This window comes from Neltuma alba, unplaced genomic scaffold (genome assembly GCF_004799145.2).
Source record: "Neltuma alba isolate B1F8T4 unplaced genomic scaffold, ASM479914v2 tig00011430_pilon, whole genome shotgun sequence".
In the NCBI taxonomy this organism is placed as follows: Eukaryota; Viridiplantae; Streptophyta; class Magnoliopsida; order Fabales; family Fabaceae; genus Neltuma; species Neltuma alba.
In genome coordinates this window covers 58,464-78,230 of record NW_021636113.1, presented here as the reverse complement: position 1 = coordinate 78,230, position 19,767 = coordinate 58,464, and the positions used below count along the sequence as shown (strand labels likewise).

At 37.4% G+C, this 19,767-nt stretch overlaps 4 protein-coding genes across 8 annotated transcripts; 1 reads left to right on the top strand and 3 right to left on the bottom strand.

The window, feature by feature from the left end:
• The first annotated feature begins 534 nt into the window (after nt 1–534).
• Nucleotides 535–3,505, top strand: LOC114713539 (WD repeat-containing protein 76). The gene is made up of 5 exons (XM_028898213.1): nt 535–716; nt 805–1,435; nt 1,925–2,331; nt 2,700–2,798; nt 2,990–3,505. Exons 1-5 carry the CDS (start codon nt 586–588, stop codon nt 3,201–3,203), a joined length of 1,482 nt encoding a protein of 493 aa, XP_028754046.1. The 5' UTR covers nt 535–585; the 3' UTR covers nt 3,204–3,505.
• A 446-nt stretch (nt 3,506–3,951) lies between these two features.
• LOC114713545 (uncharacterized) lies at nt 3,952–7,367 on the bottom strand. Of its 2 annotated transcripts, XM_028898219.1 has the most exons (9): nt 7,197–7,367; nt 7,049–7,106; nt 6,542–6,650; nt 6,298–6,430; nt 5,715–5,766; nt 5,483–5,629; nt 5,265–5,376; nt 4,676–4,802; nt 3,952–4,432 (listed from the first exon to the last, which is right to left on the bottom strand). In XM_028898219.1, exons 1-9 carry the CDS (start codon nt 7,310–7,312, stop codon nt 3,976–3,978), a joined length of 1,311 nt encoding a protein of 436 aa, XP_028754052.1. In that variant the 5' UTR covers nt 7,313–7,367; the 3' UTR covers nt 3,952–3,975. The 2 variants fall into 2 exon arrangements, with proteins under 2 accessions (XP_028754052.1, XP_028754053.1); XM_028898220.1 differs by lacking the exon at nt 7,197–7,367 and having other exon boundaries at nt 5,715–5,776; nt 6,542–6,645; nt 7,049–7,097.
• Nucleotides 7,368–8,615: 1,248 nt separating this feature from the next.
• On the bottom strand, nt 8,616–14,319 carry LOC114713544 (DNA replication licensing factor MCM5). Its single transcript, XM_028898218.1, has 18 exons — nt 14,002–14,319; nt 13,758–13,901; nt 13,371–13,550; nt 13,149–13,247; nt 12,925–13,061; nt 12,727–12,832; nt 12,473–12,607; nt 12,304–12,381; nt 11,800–11,904; nt 11,557–11,648; nt 11,328–11,460; nt 11,148–11,243; nt 10,616–10,707; nt 10,430–10,520; nt 10,178–10,287; nt 9,497–9,626; nt 9,312–9,413; nt 8,616–8,955 (listed from the first exon to the last, which is right to left on the bottom strand). Exons 1-18 carry the CDS (start codon nt 14,281–14,283, stop codon nt 8,872–8,874), a joined length of 2,196 nt encoding a protein of 731 aa, XP_028754051.1. The 5' UTR covers nt 14,284–14,319; the 3' UTR covers nt 8,616–8,871.
• A 1,408-nt stretch (nt 14,320–15,727) lies between these two features.
• LOC114713513 (leucine-rich repeat receptor-like protein kinase TDR) lies at nt 15,728–19,288 on the bottom strand. Of its 4 annotated transcripts, none has more exons than XM_028898184.1 (3): nt 16,566–19,288; nt 16,389–16,462; nt 16,211–16,290 (listed from the first exon to the last, which is right to left on the bottom strand). In XM_028898184.1, the coding sequence occupies exons 1-2, from the start codon at nt 19,138–19,140 to the stop codon at nt 16,410–16,412; spliced, it is 2,628 nt and encodes an 875-aa protein (XP_028754017.1). In that variant the 5' UTR covers nt 19,141–19,288; the 3' UTR covers nt 16,211–16,290; nt 16,389–16,409. The 4 variants fall into 4 exon arrangements, with proteins under 4 accessions (XP_028754015.1, XP_028754016.1, XP_028754017.1 ...); XM_028898185.1 differs by having other exon boundaries at nt 16,234–16,293; XM_028898182.1 differs by lacking the exon at nt 16,389–16,462 and having other exon boundaries at nt 15,728–16,293.
• Nucleotides 19,289–19,767: the final 479 nt, after the last annotated feature.

Genomic DNA, 19,767 nt, shown 5'->3' with positions numbered 1-19,767 from the left:
AAATTTAAAAACAAAGTAGATTGATGTTTTATATTTTATGGTTAAAATATATATTTTTTAGCCCCATGATTATTACCGGAGATAGTAATTCTTGCAGACACAATCATAATGATTTTTATTATTATGATTATGTGGTCATTTTTGTTATTATCACTGTTGTCAAATAAGGATTAGGAAGGAAAAGAAAGAAAAAAAATTAAGTAAATTCTAAAGAAATTGACAAGTTTGCATTTTACTTGAACATGGAAGTCCAAAATTTTACTTGACAAGGTTGCATTTTACTTGAACATGGAAGTCCAAAATTTTTTTAAACGTTATAGTGTCTAATATCATGGTAGCTTTTTTATTGAAAAAAAAAATCACTATATCTAGATTTAAAAAAAACAAAAAATCAGATTGATTGGTTAAAATGAAGCCACGTAGGCTCCTCATAAGCCTCCGTTCCCGCCAGTCTCAGTTCCCGCGCATCTCACGCTATATAAGCCCAAAGTGCCCCGGTTTAATATTAAATATTTTGAAATATCTCAATTGTCTCGCCTCTGTGTCGCGCCCTTTCTCTCCGCAGTCCGCACTTCGTCGATTCTTATGGCATCTCAGAATCTGACTGACTACGAACGGAAGAGACTTGAGAATATTCGCCGCAATGATGAAATGTTGGCTGCCCTTAAGATTCATTCCAAAGCCTCCGAGGTATCCGCCGCAGCGAAGCGCTCAAGGTCTTCCCTATCTGCCTCACTGTTTTTAGTTATTGCTTCTTTCTATTCTCTGATTTTTTTGTTTTGTGTCATCATTTCTTGAAAATAGGGGTGCTTCCAAATCTTACACTGTGAAATCTGAAAAGAAGCCTAAAACGGAAACCCCAGTGGTGATCCGACGGTCCTTGCGAACCAGAGGTATGCCACCCGATTCGGAGGGTTTAAAGGACGTCGCTTTGGATTCAGTCAGTGTTACTGAGAAATCACCAGCAAAAGTGCTGGGTCCTCTTTCCATGAGAGATGCTTACGAAGGGGATGAATTTGACGGCTCCTTCGTTGAAGCAGTTTTGGGTTTGGCTAAGAAGGAAGCTCAATCTCGTCGTCTGAATGGAGAAGAAATTGATAGCTGCGCAGATGGGGATGATTTTAAAGAAAGAAGCGTTGGGACTTCTTGTGATTTAGAAAGTAAAAATGAGGAATACAAGGTCGGAGGTTCGGTGAAGTTGGAATCGCTGACTTTGGATTCCGAGAACATAGCAAGGATTGTTCCGGTAAGGATAACTGCTGCACGGTTTTTTCCTTCAAGCAGTGTGAAAATGGTCGTGGCAGGTGATAAATTTGGAAATCTTGGATTCTGGGATTGTGATTCGGGCGGTAATGAAGGAAATGAAGTTCATTTGTACCACCCCCATCCAGCTGCCATTTCTGGGATCTTGGTTCAAAGACATTGCTTGTCCAAGGTATGCGTTAATGCGGTATCGGAACAATTGCTGTTCACCAATATGGATTTCGAAGAATAGAGTAGTAATTTTTTTCTGGTCTTATATTCATCTTTTGACCCCAGTTGTTAAATGAGGTTTTCCCCCCCCCCCCCCCTTTTTATCTCCTTTCCTGGGAAGATGGGTGTTAACTGTTAAGCTGCTAAATTTACTAGAGATATCTGAGAGGCAGATTTTCTGAAGCATACGAACCGATTGATAAGGATAGCTAGTTTAATACTTTATGCATTCTCACACGAGTATGCATGTAATATTGACCAATACTGCGCTGAAGTATCTGTTTCCTCAGCTTGTAATTGAATTCGGTTGAAAGACAATTCCTACATTTACCTCTCCAACATATTTTTCCGGTTTGCATTTGTTCATATTCTTGGAATTCAATCGGTTTGAATTTATTTATTTGCCACTTATTTTGTCAAATTAAATGTTTTGACATTACGGTCAATGCAGATCTACACAAGTTGCTATGATGGATTGGTTCGCCTGATGGATGCTGAAAAAGAGATCTTTGACCTCGTCTTTAAAAGTGATGAAAGTTTGTACTCCCTGTCACAGCCAAACAACGATGCAAACTGCCTATACTTTGGCAAAGGTCCTGGAGGTTTGACCATTTGGGACAGTAGAACAGGGAAATGTACATCCCAATGGGTTTTGCATGATAGTAGGATTAATACTATAGATTTCAACCCAGAAAACTTTCACATTATGGCAACTAGTTCTTCCGACGGAACTGCCTGCACCTGGGATTTGAGATATAATAAGAAGTCTAAGCCGAGTGCCCTGAGGACATTTACTCACCGAAGGGCTGTGCATTCTGCTTACTTCTCCCCTTCTGGGCGTTCTTTGGCAACTACAAGGTATGGAACTTGCTCCTCTTTGGGTAATTAGTATTTTCAATTTTGTAAGTTTACAAGACATAGCTTAAGTGTATGCTTACCCGAGTGCTCTGTGATATACCATCGTTCACTTTCTTAATTTTTGCATGCTCTCAGGTTCTACTTTTATAACTATCAGTATATTTTATTTCCAACAAACTTTTCAAAATAAGCATGGCAAGCAATAAGGAGAATCTCCTTCAGTCAATTTTGCATATCTGCATTTTTTTCCTTCTGCAGTATTCAAGCATTCAGTTAATGCGGTAGTAAATGGATACTTGCATTTGACTTGGATTTGCCTATTTTCATTGGCCTTTTTTATCTTCAAATACTCTTTCCTCTCAATGCAGCCTGGACGATACAATTGGCATATATGATGGAGCTAACTTTGAGAATGCATCGACTTTATTCCACTTCAATCAGACTGGCAGATGGCTTTCTACCTTCAGGTATGGTTTCTGGAGAAGTTTCAAAGGCCGATTTGTTTTGCTTTTGTTCAATTACATGCCTAACTTCCAATCAGAATGAACTGAGTCTCCAAATGTTTAAAGGGACTTACATGATCAGCAGAATATCATTTATCTATACATATGGTGAAAATGGGAATTGATATTTATGAGCTTCTCTTTTGTGGAAGCAGAGGAATATGGGGTTGGGATGATTCCTATATCTTCGTTGGCAATATGAAAAGAGGAGTTGACGTTATCTCCCCTGTTCACAAGAAAATTATCATGACTCTGCAGAGCCCACACATGTCGGCCATTCCGTGCAGGTTTGATGCTCACCCTTTTGAGATTGGGACTCTTGCGGGAGCTACTAGTGGGGGACAGGTTTATATGTGGACTTCATCCTAAAAGAGTCCGGTAATTATGCACCAATGTTTGTATACAATTAAACGGAATGCTCGTTTTAGGCTTTTAGACTGTGGTTCCTTGTACGAGTCTTTGTGTTATGTGAATGAGGCAATTTGTTCCTTATATGCGTAATCATGATGATAGTGATTATGATGATGATAATTACTAAAGTAATTGACATCAATCTTGTCATTACTATCAAAATCATTATTAATGTAATTCTTGGAGACACAATCATAATGATTTTTATTATAATGATTATGATAATCATTTATGTATAAGTGGATATTAGTTTTGCACTACAAACTAGATTTTAGAATGTAATATTTTAATATTTTGTATACAGTCCAATGAGTCAATTGTTCATATATATGCTTGAGTAAATGCTAATGAAGGCCTTGGATCTGGAATCTGGATCAATGCCTAGGAATCAATACTCAAAACTAGATAAGTGGTCCAATGGAAAATTCGCGGGAGCTCATGTTTTATAGCTTTATGCTTCAACTTCCCTTCAATGCTTTTTCCAGCTTATTTTAATGTTTCGTAATGAGCATTTGGTGGGGGAAGAATAATTAAATTCTCACCAAAAGCACTAAAGATCCCAAGCACTAAAAGGCATTTGCTTGTCACCAAATTTTTTTTTTTCAAAACAAAAAGCCATTTGCTATTGTACTCATTACTGGATCAACCGAATAGCCGTTGAATGCTCAGAAGCCAGAGACCTAAAATTCACGAGACATGACATAACTTTTGTTAAAGTAATAGTAATGGATTAAAGCTTACTGTTCTTCCAAGAAACCAATTCAGGTGGAATTATTTGTTCATTACACGAAAGGACAGCCTGAGCCATTATGTTCCCTAGCCAACCATGGTATAACAATCCCCTGGAGCCTAACCCTCCAAATAACCAATACTTGCAACTTTGATTTTTGCCTATTAAATCATTAATACAGCCCAAAAGTGGCAGTGATCCAAGGGAAGTTAGGGGAGGCATTGCTCGCAGACCAGCTCTTGCTCCACTGTAAACCCAATCCTTTATTCCAGGATATATAGCAGATGCCTTTGGCAGAAGCTCTCCAAGAGCTTTTGAAGCTTCATCAGCTGCAACATTTGGGGATGAATTTTGGGATTTCCACTCCCACGTCGATCCCACAAGTAGACTCCGAGGCCCCTGAACGGCAATCCATGCATCTGACAATATTGAAGGGCCGAGGTCTGGATACCCTTCTCTGTTAGAAAAAGCCAGAAAATAACTCAATTATATATTTTATACAGGAAGGAGTTATAAGCATCCTCAAGTATTTACCAAACATGAACATTGTTCATATATGTTTGTGATATGCAAGACGCAACTTGCATATCTTATGAAATTTGAATTGTGATTGAAAAATAGAGAATCAAGAATTGTAATGTGCGCAAAGCTCAACATAAAATGCATTTCGATTGAGCTTAAATGAAAGGCAGATTTTTACCCTTTATCTTCAGGAAGCTCCATGTGCAAAATAACGCCTCTACTTGTTCTCAAAGGAAGCCTACCAGAAATTTCAGGTAGCATGTTAACTTTGGCACCTAGGCATATGATGACTGCATCATACTCCCCTGAAGCATAAAATGGAATTAGGTTGCACATTTGAGCAATGGAAACATGAAATTTCAAATTCGAGCTTCCTGTGTGTTATAATCATAAGCGGACCTACGTTATCTTCAAAGGGGGAGGATCTACTTTTAAACAGGTACAAACCTATTGGGCTCTCTATAATGACACCACTAATTTATCTGTGAATTAGGCCCATATCAGAATACAGAAGCATGAAGCCCAATTCGTTGGACTCAGACCCAATTTGCAGTTTCCATTCAGGCATCCCACTATCTTTCAATCCCAATAACCAAAAATTTATGAACAATATTTTTTAAAGCCAAAATACTAAGTATTTCAAACAAATAAAAGTAAAATCTAGACTAATAGAGCTGCGGATGAGAAGCTTAATAATTTTAAGGGACTCTTCATATGGAAAAGTTTTGACCTGAGCAACACACAAGAATATACTGACAGGCCATTACCTTCGAACTCAAGTAGTCCACAGACAGATCTTTTGTGAAAACTGAGCTGTTTATGTCCAGAACCAGAAGTAGGAGATTCTTTCGCTAGATTTTCGCATGCCCAGAAGAGTGCCTAATAGCAATATTTAAAATAAATGTGTTACAAAAATGAATTTTCTTCATATAAGACAAAAGGACATTTAACAAATTGAAACTTTTGTTGAATTGCTTATATAGACCTGAAGGTAGTGTTGGCAATGTATATTAAAAGCTTCAGGCATAAAGAAAGCTGTGCCCATGGGTAGACATAAACCAGGCACAAGATTTTGCACCTCTCCTGTGTTAAGAGTTTCTATTCTGCAACTAGGAAGGCAAGTCCGGACATTCTAACCACATAAAAAAGCAAATTATCACTTAGGAATCAACGTCCAATAATGAAGATTCCAGAATTTATTGGACCAGAGGGATTACATCATTCAGTTTGGTCAAATTCTTCATGTCCACTGCTGGTCTTAGGATGCCCCTGAAGTCAGCTGATTTCATCAGAAAAGGAAAGCACAGCAAAGACTTCAATCAACAATCAAGAATTAGAGATTCAAAACACACTGAATCCTCCATTAAACTTTGGCAAATTTATATTAAAAAAATTGACAGTTCAAGATGCGAAATCTGTCTACCACTGCATATGGCAAGAAAATTCACAAAAAAGGGAATTGATGCAGGACAAAATAGATGCAAATTTACAATCTTTTATGTATGTTTTAATTATTTGTGATCATGCCCCACAAAACAGGTTTCATTGTCTTTCCTTTTTCTAACAGGTAGTATGGATCACAGAACCTTCAAAAGTTTTGCTGATAACCAGCCATAACAAAAGCATCATTAGTGAATGTTACCAGATGATTAAGGGAAAAAAAAGTATCATTAGAGGAATAAAAAGTCAGAAAAAGCCTCCGACAGGCAAATAGCATAGAGGGATGTTCAAGTTTGGGGAAAATGTAGCTAAGGAGGGTTCAGTTGATTCAGTTCAATTTATTGAAGGTGAGGGGAAAACCTTTTGTGGCCAACAAAAGTTTCCACATTTTCCGAAGATTCTCCAACTTTGCATTCTCTGGAATTGGCTTCAGCAATTCTCAAAAGATTAATACTCTCATTCCAACACTGAGCACCCTCCCAAAGAAGCTTGACTGCAGTGACCCGTTAATAAATTCGAAAGTGTAAGCAACATGGAAGACATATTAAAGGAAAACAATCCATTGTGTACAGATTAGGATATGTTTCAATAATATAACAGGAACCTTTTGGGGAATAAGGGTGAAGGAGACCTCCAGCAATCCCCGAAGCACCACCCCCAACGCCCACTTCATCGTACAAATCAATTTTCAGATCCAACCTCTTAGGACTATTCTGCAAAAAATAATTTCACAGGAGATAAACAAAGAAATTTAAAATGTTTCAGATCCAATCTCTTAGGACTAATTAGTCGAGCGGAGTATTGAGATTCTTAGGCTTAATTTGCAAGTTTAACTTCTGTATTAAATGATGAACTCGTTCATTTACTAAACTAAAGTTTTTGACAAGCCTCTTGCTCCCAAATGCAAGCACCGTTGTGCTTTTGCACCCTCAGATACTAGTTGTGCTAGTTACCACAAACTCACGATAAGCAAAGCCATGCACTCATTGATCTCAAGGCAGTTATAGACGTGGAAAGTTACTTCAAATTGAAGGTTAGAAGCTGCGAAACCTTTTTTTTTTTTGGGGGGGGGTGTTCGGTAAACTAAATTCAGAGAGAAAAGGAAGAGTACTTTCAACAAATGCCAAACTACAGCGAGTCCCGCAAATCCAGCTCCAAGTACAGCGCACCTGAATGAATGAGAACAGTACTTACGATGAATGGGAAGCCACTGAAAAAGAATGAAGGAAAACTGGAAAGGCTCAGCAAATAGTGGAGACCTGAGTGATGGTTGAGCTTGAGAAGAGAGCGAGCGAACTGGAGAAGCAGTTAATTTCCGAGACGGAAAACCATAGCGAATGCTGATTGTCGAAACAACTGAAAGGGATAATGACATCGCCGGATTAGGGTCGGGAATTCCACGTCGACGATGTTTCGCTTCCCTGCTGCTCTTTGGAGCACCACTGTTCCCACGAAATTTACAGGTCGCTAATTTAACTCCATTACGATAATTAGTTTATACTACCTCCGGTCCTTAATATAAGAACCCGTTTGACTTTTAGTTTGATTCTAATTATAAGACCCCAATCTATTTTGTCTCTCATATTTATGTATTTTTTTCCAAGATAGTCCTTCTAATAATGATAGTTCTAGCCAATACACTTAATTAGCAAGGATATTTTAGGAATGACAACACTTATTTATTACAAATAACTAACTTAACTTACTTCCTTAATTTCCTCAAATTAGTCAACTAGGTCTTATAATTAGGACCGGAGGTAGTAGTTATTTATAATAAATAAATATTACTACTTTCGATCTTTAATATAAGATCCCGTTTGACTTTTATTTTGGTCCTAAATATAAGACCCCAATCCACTTTGTCTCTCATATTTATATTTTTTTTTCCAAAGTAGTTATTTTAATAATGATAGTTCTAGTCAATACATTTGATTAGTAAGGATATTTTGAGAAAGACAATATCTATTTAAGACAAATAACTAACTCAACTTACTTCCTTAATCTCTTCAAATTAGTCAACTGACTCTTATAATTAGAACCGGAGATAGTACTTTTTTAAAAATATTCTTACTAATATTTAACATGTTTGGTGATTCTGTTATACAAAATACTCCTCCGGTCCTAATTATAAGACCCAATTGACTTATTTGAGGAGATTAAGGAAGCAAGTTAAGTTGGTTATTTATAATAAATAAGTGTTGTTATTTCTAAAATATCTTTGCTAATTAAGTATATTGGCTAAAACTATCATTATTAGAAGGATTTCTGGAAAAAAATACATAAATATAAGAGAGAAAATGGATTGGGTCTTATAATTAGGACCAAATAAAAAGTCAAATTGGGTCTTATAATAAGGACCGGAGGAGTACATAAATATTTATGTGAGAAAAATTTATCTCAAATCATAAAAATATTTTTATTTGATTTCCTTTTACAGCTAGCCATATTTTTGCAATTTAGTTATAGTCCGAGTTAAGAAGTGGAATAGAATCACTTCTCATGCAGAGGTGGATGCATATTCTCCAAAGGACAGTTTTCTTTCTGACCACATTTTCTTTTTTTTTATTTGGGGGGGGGGGGTGTTTTAACTGGTAATTTGAGCACCAGTATGGTGCAAATAATACATTAATTGACAACATCTTGAAATAAATTACAATTTTATTCTGTTACACGAAAAATTGCAAATTCGTTTTCGCTTTAATTAAAGCTTGTCTTCTTCCTTAACAAATCGTCCATCACGCACATCCAACTATAACCACTAAAACAGAACTATCTTAAAGCCTGGATTAGTGGCTAACCGCCAAAGTTGAAAATCTACCTGTTAGATTAGATCAGTCGAAAAATTAATGACAATGATATATCTATAATCACAAACTATTACATAAATATGAAGTGGCTTGTCAATAACATTCCAGAGGAGAGGAAACTTGACAACTATGCTTTCCTGAATACAACACGCCTCTCTCTCTTATACTCTATTTCGTCTCTCTGGTGCATGATTATTAGAGCTCTTCTCACCTGTCAAATGCAAATTCACTATGTCAGAGACAAACAACATTGATCATAAGTAGGAAACCAGCTCAAAACGGTAAGGGAAACAAATAAAGTCAATGTATAATATCATGAACACTTGACTCGAGAAATGTAAGACTACAATAGAGATGATGCTTGCTGCTGTAATTTGAATTTGGTCCACCACCCATAGAGCACTATCACTTTTGAAATTGAAACCCGTATTGTATTTAATACTTCTATGGTGATTACTAACGAAAGCACCGGCATCCTTGGGATCTTATATGGTGAAATCAAAATACCAATATCAGGATGCTATTGAATGTCGAGGAAATGTCTTTTCAGCTAAAGGGTATACTTACAATAGAGTCATTCAATCCCATTCTAGCGAGATCATCAATCAACCTTCTTTCTGATAAATGGTTTCCAATCCCAATTCTTCTCTTTATCTGGGTTTCGGCTTGCTGCTCAAGATGAGAACAATTAACCTTTAACAAGTGAAGATCTTTAATAAATAATGAGAAGATTGTCGCATCACATGACGAACCTTTATTTCATTTGCCATTTCTGGTGTAAGATTTACTTGTTGGGATATGCCAGACTTAGCTGCATCCATTGTAGAAACAGTAAAAAGCCTTATTGCCTCTTGCACATTCTCCTCGGTGGCAATATGTGATCTGATATCGAAGTTGATGATCAAGTTACTAATTATAAAAAATATGCATGGACGACAATAAAGGACAAAGAAAAAACCATTTAAAAAAGGCAAAGAACAAAGGATGGTCGATTAACAAAACATTTGCAACAACAATAAAGCAAAGCACGTTGAGAGATCACATGAATCTATCTTCCAACCCAGAAGCTCTAAGCAGATCTTCAAAGCTAACACTACTGACACCTGGTTCCAAGTAAAATATCATATGATACCTTTATCTAAGAAATTCCAAAAAACCCACTGATCAAAGTTGAATGAGCTGAATGATTATATCTACTAAACATTTCTGAATATGTTAACTGTAAAATACAAGTTCTTCAACTGTTAGTTGATCACTAAAGCCTGCGCATCAAATTTGAAACAGATTATGCATAACCTTATGTCAGTACATGTTTCTTGCAAAGTACGTAAACCTCCTATAATCTGATAGACATTTAGCATTCTATGAAGTGTCACCAGATAGAATGCTGAACGCAGGTATCAAATCTAACTTGGAATGACAATAGTACTTACAGCTTCATTTTCGCAAGAGCCTCACTCAATCTAACGATAGCTTCCAGCTGCCTTACAGTAATTGGTATTGCAGCAGCTTCTCCAGTTTCATTTGCCTGCCTCCTCATATCCTATTAGGAAAAACAAAGTAATTCTCATTGTCTATTAACATGTGGAGAGCCGTCACGTCTAATCAGTAATAAGAGGAGCCACAGTAGCTTAATCAACTTCTTACAGTTCTAGCCAAAAGAAAAAAAGATATAAGTAGCTAACCTGTCTGATTTTGACATAATTGTTCTGTAGTAAGGTTGCTGCAGATTCTGACAAACGAGGGTGACATTCAGTTCGGCAATATTGCAAGTACCTATAATAACAACAGCCAACGAGTCATCCCTCATGGATATTTGACCAAGGATCTCATGAAGAATATTTGAATTGAGTTTATAAGACACAGCATACCTCTTGAGCCAGTTCTCTTCTTTAGAAACCCTGCTCTCACCAGTAGTTGTATTAGCTGATGCATGAACCTTAATGATGTGACTAGCTATGACCTGTAAAACAGATATATCAATCAACCATTGGCTACAAGATAAATGAATATAGAGTCATGAAACAAGTAATTCGAGCTTTTGAATAGTAGGGAATATTAGTCATCTGTTATAATATGCAGAAAATTCCAGCACTGCTCAAAAGATAAATTTGTTTATATTGCAGGTCAGATTAAAAACAAAACGAACAAATATAATATCACATCCCTTCAACGAAAACTATGCATAAAGTGATAGTGACCAATTTTTTTCTTTTGGGAGTAAAACTGAAATCTGTGAACATTACAAACAGATCAGGAATCAGAAGAGGAATCTTTATCATTCACCTCCTATTATAAGAAAGGCAGGGAATGACCAAACAATTGCAAAAATCACCTAATAGTTCATGAATTTCATAGCTAAGGAATTGACCAAAATATTCAAATCACAATAGTCGAAGTTACCTTGTCTTGACTATACATTCTGATGTCCTTCACAATGAAGATTAAATCAAACCTAGACAGAATGGTTGTTTGCAGATCAATGTTATCCTGTGCAGTCTGGAAGAATATTTAAGAAAATTTTTAGTCTGAGACTTCAAAAATATGCCTTTCCAAAAATGACAAAGATATACGGCAATAGACCTTAAGATCATCATAACGTCCTGATGGAGGGTTGGCAGCGGCAAGCACAGAAGTTCTTGAATTAAGAACAGTTGTTATTCCTGCTTTTGCTATGGATATAGTTTGCTGTTCCATAGCTTCATGAATGGCAACTCTACATCACATAAATTGTATATAAATACTATTTCCCAGCATGATGAAATGAGTAGCATTGTGGGGAAAAAAGACAACAAAAGAAAACCTAGCATACCTATCCTCTGGCCTCATCTTGTCAAACTCATCAATGCAGACAACACCTCCATCTGCCAAGACCATGGCCCCTCCTTCCAGATAGAACTCTCGCTGAATATCACAAACAAGAATCAGAGACTCTTCAAATCAAGAAAGCATAAACAAATTAACCAAGACTATATCCAACAGTAACCTGAAGCAAATGTTTTTGGGGGGAAAAAAAAAACTACCCTATGAAAAATGAAGAAAGTGAACAACATACAGAGCTGCTATCTCGAATAACAGAAGCTGTGAGACCTGCAGCTGATGATCCTTTTCCAGAAGTATAAACAGCAATAGGAGCAGTCTTTTCAACAAACTTGAGAAACTGTACAAGGCAATTGTCTTATATCAGGACCTCTTGTGAAGTAATACGGGTTGTAATGCCAACACTCAATTGATTAAGCATTCTAGTTGATAAGCTAAAATTTCACACAGTCAAAACAGTAGCATCCCAAGTCGAGACAGTTAAATTTAACCCTATACTATGCACCAGAGAGACCTTGAACATCAGATATAAAAGTAGCTAGAATGAGAGAGGCATACTCAAGGCTTCATTAGATGCTTAGAAGCTAAAGTGATTGAGGTGAATTAAGATGGTTTCCAAACCGCCCTACCCCATACCCCAATTTCACAGTCATAATTTGGGTGGTTTGGGTTCTTTAAACTTTTCATTTCATACCATCAGGTTCAAGCCAACCATAATGAAATAACATAAAACACTAACCTGAGACTTTGCCGTTGATGGATCCCCAAGAAGTAATACATTAATATCGCCTCTTAACTTCACTCCATCGGGCAAGTTCTGTTTAAAAAGAAATATATTATAATATTAACTAACAGGGAACCATGGACGAAATGGAGATAACTAAAGGTAAAAGCAGAACTGATTATACCTTTCTTGACCCCCCAAAAAGAAGACAAGCCACGGCCTTTCTGACATCATCATGACCAAATATGGAGGGAGCAATCTTGGCGCATATGTTTTTGTACGCATCAGGTTCAGCAGCAAATTTTTTGAATTCTTCTATCTGCAAAACAATTCCGTTAATGGTATCAGCATCATTTGGAAAGCATAGTTCACAAAGAAAAATTGACAATGTATAAATCAATGAAGATGCAGCTAATCCTTAATTGTTTTGGAGCCAACCTCCTCCTGCGTAAATGCAGATGGACCTCGACAGCTGGCCTCATTTGCTTGTTCCATTCCAACAACCCTGATGTAGGGTTGTCTAACCGCAACAGCTCCTTTTTGGCTGCATACAGACCATTTGAGCAATTCTCAGACTTTTACTATGGAAGAAGGAAGAAATTATAGGATCATAAACAGTAGTCAAATTATCCTCACGCTGCAGAGGAATTGGAAGCTTGATATATACTATAGATTCCTATGATTGTCAATCTTGAGCCAGGTACCACTGTTTGAACAAGATGACGATCAACAGAGAGAAGCATGTTTCTTGGAAGCTCCCCAGTTGGGACATCCTTCAATAACCGTGATAAAATCCATCAATATGATTATCATTTCATTTAGGAAAAAAATCTTTTAATGCTCAAATTCCTATAATTTACCTCAGGATTTTCTTGTAGTTTTAATGTTTGTTGGTCAACATACTTGCTCTTATCAGGAACCACAAGCCATGGATCAATTGGGCATGGTTCTTCTCCTGGCTACATAACAGTAAGTATCTTATAACAAATTTCAAGGGAAAAAGGTAAAGGATAAAAATGGGAAGAAGAAGAAAAGAGAAAAACGAAGAAAACCCAACAACGTATATGAACTGTGAAATAAACCTGAGGAATATGATCACATGAACGAGGGACAATCGCCCCCCCAAGTCCTGGCCGACATGGAACTTGCTTCCCTTTTTTGCAATTCTTACATATTAAGGTGACATATGTTGCCTTCGCCTTAGTCCTCGATGCAGCAATCGTAATCCCCGCTATCTTAACCAACTTTGATATATATTGAGCCTACGGAATCATTTATGCACTTAAATGTCAGATTAACCCAACAGAACCCGATGACCCGTTAAGGACACATCCCATCGTCGATAAGTTTCAGGGAACAAGAAAAATAACACACTTCCAACTGTAAGTCTCATAAACATAGACATCACGTGTCATTCTAGTACAAGGAATCCAGTTAACCTACAACAAAATAAAATCAAAGCCACTAACCCCGAGGGATCTCATTGACAAAGGATCCTCCTTGGAAGTGAGCAAAATCTGCACATCACCAGTCACCGGGTCTTCCATAACCCCAGTATCCCCAGCCACTTTCGTCTTCAAACTCACCAAAACCTGCGCGGCCGCCATCTCAAACTACACCAAAAGACATCAAAATAATCAAACTAACGAAAATTCAGTGGGCAGTTAGAGATCCTCTTTATTGCAAAGTTCGAAAGAATTTCATATAAAATACCAATGGAAGGTAATCAGCCGGGTTGGAGCGGAGTTTGGCGGGCAAGTCAGAATCGAAGGCATCAAGATCTTCCACATCGACAACCAGAAACTTAGGATTATGGACAAGGCTTTCTCTGTAAGGGAACACATTCTTATCGGTCTCGAAGTTTCGGATGAACTCCTTTAATTTCTGGAGGATCGTGTGGTTGTCGGCGGCTGCGGTGGGAGCGTCTCCGCCGCGGTCGTCCCAGGAGTGAGCTTGGTCGCTATAGTAGACGGCTCCCTCGTCCCAACCCGACATCTTCGATCTTCCGTGCTCTCTCTCTCCCCCTCCACTCTTCCCGAAACAAGGGCTCGAATGCTCGAGATTGGGAATTTGGAGCGCAAGGCGTGGGTGGGGTGATTTTGGCGGGAACTTTCTGGCGGGAAATTGCCAGGGCGATGGTAGATCACGTGACAGGGCGCGTACCTTTTCCGTTGTTGGGCTGACGTGTCACTAGTTTTTTTTCTTCGGTTTTTGCCAACTCTTTTGGGCCTTGGACCGGGTCCGGCCGTTGCACGAAGAAACAAGATGAATATTAAAAAAGGGAAAACCATATTGGAAGTATCTATACTTTCTTTCAATTTTTAATTTGGTACCTATGTGTTTTTTTCTTTTAATTAAACATTTAATTTTATCTTTTTAGCAACATTGGCTCTTATAACTTTGTTCTATTGATATTTTTAGTCTCTACATAAGGATTAATGATGTTAATAGAGGAAAAATAAAGATTTAGTTAAAAACAAAAAATACATAGGTATCAAATTGAAAATTGAAAAAAAGTATAAGTACCTCCAATATGGTTTTCCCTATTATAAAATCAAGAGTAACATAGCTTATTACCCAAAAAAAAGAGCAATATAGCTAAGCTTTGTGTGTGTATTTTTTATAGTTTATATTTGAACATCTTAAGTACAGAGATAAAAAAATAACAATGGATATAAAAAGGTCGAATAATATTAAATTATAAAAAGAAAAGAGTATATGCATGTTTATAAGAAGAAAATGATTTTATTTTTATTAATATATTTTTAAATTAAATTATGATAAACATATACTATCTCCGATCCTTAATATAAAAGTTCATGTGACTTTTATTTTAATCTTAAATATAAAATATTTATCCACTTTGTCTCTAATATTTATCTATTTTTTCTCAAGACAGTCCTTGTAATAATGATAATTTTAACCCATATACTTGATTAGTAAGGATATTTTAAGAAATACAACATTCATTTATTACAAATAACTAACATAACTAATTTCTTTAATCTATTCAAATTGCTTAACTAACTTTTATATTAAAAACTGAAAGCACTATCTCATATAAAACTCTTTTTACAGAAGAACATATTATTTTCTAGTCATGAGCGTTCAAGTGACGATATTTCAGAGAGCACTGCAAACTCGGTGTTGTTGAATTTCATGTTCGTCAAAAGCAGAAAGTTATAGAATGAAGCACCGCCAGTTTTTCAGAAAAACAATACCTAACCTGCTTCTGTTTTCAATAGAAAATAGGAAGTTAACAGCAGCAAGAAGGTAATGAGGTCATTCTCGCAACCCCATTTGTATAGCTTCTTCTTCTTCTTCTTCTTCTGCCTTTTTGAATTAGAATTGCTTCGTTCGGATGCGCAACAAATTCTTAAAAGAATCAACTTTGAGCCCAGCAATAGCAAGAAGATCTCCTTCAAACACACAATAAAAATATGGCACACCAAGGTAATTATGATATATATTATACAACTTACAAACTCATTTAATTACACACATTCAAACTTCTTATGTTTCAAAATGAATATATATATATATATATATATATGTGAGAAGTTTTAAAGCTGACTTGGTGTATCCAGCCAATGATAAATGGACATTTAGGCATATGAGAGGTGAATTCCATTGAATGTCGATTTCTCATTGGCAGGTGTAACAATCAAATCTACTTAAGAATATCTGTATCTTAATATTTGTGATCCTCCGGAGGCATTGACCCTGACAAAAGCTTCAAGGCATCTCCCATGGATGGGCGATCTGTTGACTTGCTTCTGGTGCAAAGCAAAGCCACTTCAAGAACCATTTTTATCTCTTGCAGTGAACTGGCAGAACTCACATCATTTTCATCGCAAATTTCTCTCAAAAGAACCTCTCTTGGTTTGCTGTGTATGCTAGCTGCTGCATTTGTCAGCCTTCCATTGGTTAAAATCTCCACAATCATCTCACCAAATTTGTTGACATCGGCGTAGAATTCCTCTTTCATGGCTTCATTAGATTCTGCTGTCAAAAAATAGACCATACTCACTAGTTATGCCTGCTTTCTCTTCATAGTATATTGAAGAAATGATTTGCAAGTGTTTGAGTAATTGTCTAACCTAAATAAATTGATGCTGTGTTTAAAGCAAAGTTTCATGTCTTTCATGGTTGTGTGAAATTTTCTCATGAATCCCTTGATTTTGGTGTGAATGAGTTGTCATGACAACTTAAATTGATACACCAGCTCACTGCAATATAAAAGGAATGGAAATTGGAAAAGATCTTATTTTTCATACCTGGTTCCCAGCTGGAAGTTGTGGCAGGAGATGAACCTTTGCTCAAATTCAACACATGCTTGAGGCCAAATTCTGCCAAGTGGGGTTCCATATTTTCATCAAATACTACATTGCTAGACTTCAAGTCTCCATGGGGTATGGCTGGGTAACAGTCATGATGAAGAAAGCAAAGTCCCTTAGCAATGCCAATCACAATTCTGAATTTTGCTGCCCAATCCCTTTTCATCCCAATTTTCTCTGCCAGGTTCCCATTGGGTAAGTAGTCATATAAAATATAAGCTAGATTCTGGTTGTAGCAAAACCCAAGTAATCTGATCAAATTCTTGTGCCTTGCATTTCCTAGTCGCGCTATAAACTCTGACACTGCTTTTATGTTCCTCTTTTCCCATCCGATCTTCTTCACTAAAACTGGTATTCCCGTTGGCAGAACAGCTTTTGAAACTGATGGTGATGGTGTTGCTGCCACGCCTCTTGACTCCGTGGTGTTGAAGCTTGTCAAGACATCTTTTGCTGTGAATTGAGGGAGCCCAACAAATGAAATCATCTTCCATTGGCTTTTAACTCCTCGCCTGAAATAAACAATTCCAAAAGCTAAGGCTGCGACAAGGAATATAAGCAATCCTGCACACAATAGCACTACACTTGTAAGCTTCCATGTGCCTTTACTTCCAAATATTCCAACTGAATCAGAACACGGTCGTAGAGGTGCTCCACATAGCTCTGGATTCCCAATAAATGCACTGTTATCCATGAATCTGAATAACTCTCCTTTGGGAATTGAACCAGAGATGTCGTTGAAAGACACGTTAAGAAGTTGTAAGCTCGAACAAGTGCTAAACTTTGCAGGTATAGGACCATTGAAGTTATTGTGTGATAGGTCTACAACACCAAGAACAGGGATGCTTGCAAGCTGCTCAGGTATAGGACCGGATAAATTATTGTTGGATAATTTTATATTCTCAAGATTTTTGCAATTTGAAACGGCAAATGAGATCGTCCCAAACAAGTTGTTCCTATCCAGCTCAATGCTAGAGACTGATCTGCAAGACTCAAATGGAGGAAGATTTCCTAAAATGCCACAGGAGGAGGCTGAAAAGTTTTGCAGAAGTGGCAAAGACCATGTTTTTGCAGGGATGGTGCCTCCTAATAGTGGATTATTGGAGACATTGAAATAAGTAAGCTTGATAGCTTGGGAAATATCTGAGGGGATCCCACCAAGAAATTTATTCCTGGATAGGTCAACATATGATATATCAGGAAGATGTCTGAATTTCAAAGGGATATTCCCTGTGAACAGGTTATCTTCCAAGCGAAGACGAACAAGTGAAGAACAATTTGAGAGAGATGGTGAGAGGCTGCCCGAGAATCTGTTTGAAAACAAAATCAGCTTATATAGTACTCCTCTCCTACAAATGTCTGGTGGTATACTGCCTATAAAATTATTTGTGGAAACATCCACCCACATGAGATTTGAGTTCTTCCCCAAGCTCTGTGGAAGTGATCCAGAGAAGTAGTTGTTCCAAATGAGAAGAGTTTCTAAGTTTGGAAGTTGTGCTATGCCTTCAGGAACAGTGCCATTCATGTCGTTGTACATGAGGCTTAGCAGCCTCATGTTCTCCAACTCTGAGAAGCTTTCAGGAATGGGCCCAGAGATGAGATTGTCAGAAAGATCTAAATCTGTGAGTGACTTGATCTTGCTAAACTCACTTGGAATTGATCCCGTGAGCTGGTTTCTGAACAGATAAAGTGACTGCAAATTTGTGAGATTGGAGAGGTGCTCTGGTATTGGGCCAGATAGATTTGCACCAGCAATGTCAAGATACCTGAGTTCACTCATGTTACCTAACTCAGACGGAATGGAACCCTGGTAAGAATTGTAGCCAATTTCCATGTGGGTTACTGTTTTGAGATTACCCAGTTCTGGAGGTAGCTTCCCAGAGAGGAGATTACCTGCAAGATGAATAAACTCAAGGCTTCTAAAGGAACCATATTCAGATGGGATTGGTCCTTTGAAGTAGCTCCCAGCAAGATTAAGGACCTTGAGATTTTCAAGTTCAGAAAGTTCAGCAGGCAATGGCCCGGAAAAGCTGTTGCTAAAGGCATCAAGTACAAGCAAATTTTTAAGGCTGGAAATCCCACCTGGGAAGTGACCAGAAAAGTTGTTTCTGCTTATGTCCAAGCTTCTTAGACTGGTGAGGTTGAAAATTTCCACAGGAAGTTGCCCAGAGAAGAAATTGTAGCTGAGGTTGAGATATTCAAGCTTTGTGAAGATACTGAATTGCTTTCCTGACATTACACCTCCCAGTTTCTTCATGGACAAGTCTATGGAGGTTACAATTTTTGAGTCTTTATCACACATGATTCCAGACCAAGAACAACAAGCATTGGATTTCCCAGTTGAGTTTCCTCCCGAAGGCACCACCACCCAGTCACGTAAACTGTCTTCATCTTCCACGAGTTCAGATTTCAGGCTCAGGAGTGCATCAGAATAAGGGTCCATTGCTGAAACTGCCAAGAAGAAAACGGAAAAAGTAGCAAGAAGGAGACTGAAGTGAAAACATTTAAAAATCTCCATTGGAACTTGAAGAGCCCAAGAGAAAGAGAAAGAGAAAGAGAAAGAGAAAGAGGGAGGGACACTGGAAGGACTAGCAAAGGGAGATGGTGTGTCAGTGTGAAAAAAATATGTATATTTGGCTGTGTTATTGCTGGATGAGGAAATGCATGGGGAATAGAGAAAAAAGAGACCAAATGAATGAGCAATTTGGAGTTAAAAGAAGAGAATGACTATTAATGAATAGCTGATACAAGAATATTATTGGGGGGACCCTGGTGGGTTTTTTTATTTGGATGGTGTTCGCCATTAGGGAATAAAGCCTTCAAATCTGAAATCATCTTTTCCTAACTTTTTTGCTTGAAAGAATCCAATAAGTGGGAAATTGGGAATTCATGCATGGCTCATTTAAATATTGTTTAATGAAAAATAAAACCATCAGTGGGACATGCATCAAAATTCGTCCCTGTCTATGTCCTTGTATGAAGAACATTTATGGCTTTGTAGCTTGTTCTCTTCCCGTTGGACTCAGAAAATCATCAACCAAATCAAATTTCTCTAACTTCGAGGGATATGGTTGGTAAATCTTGGTGATAAGGACATGGAGTCGTTATAAACTTGCAATTTTATGATTTCACCCTAAAATTTCAT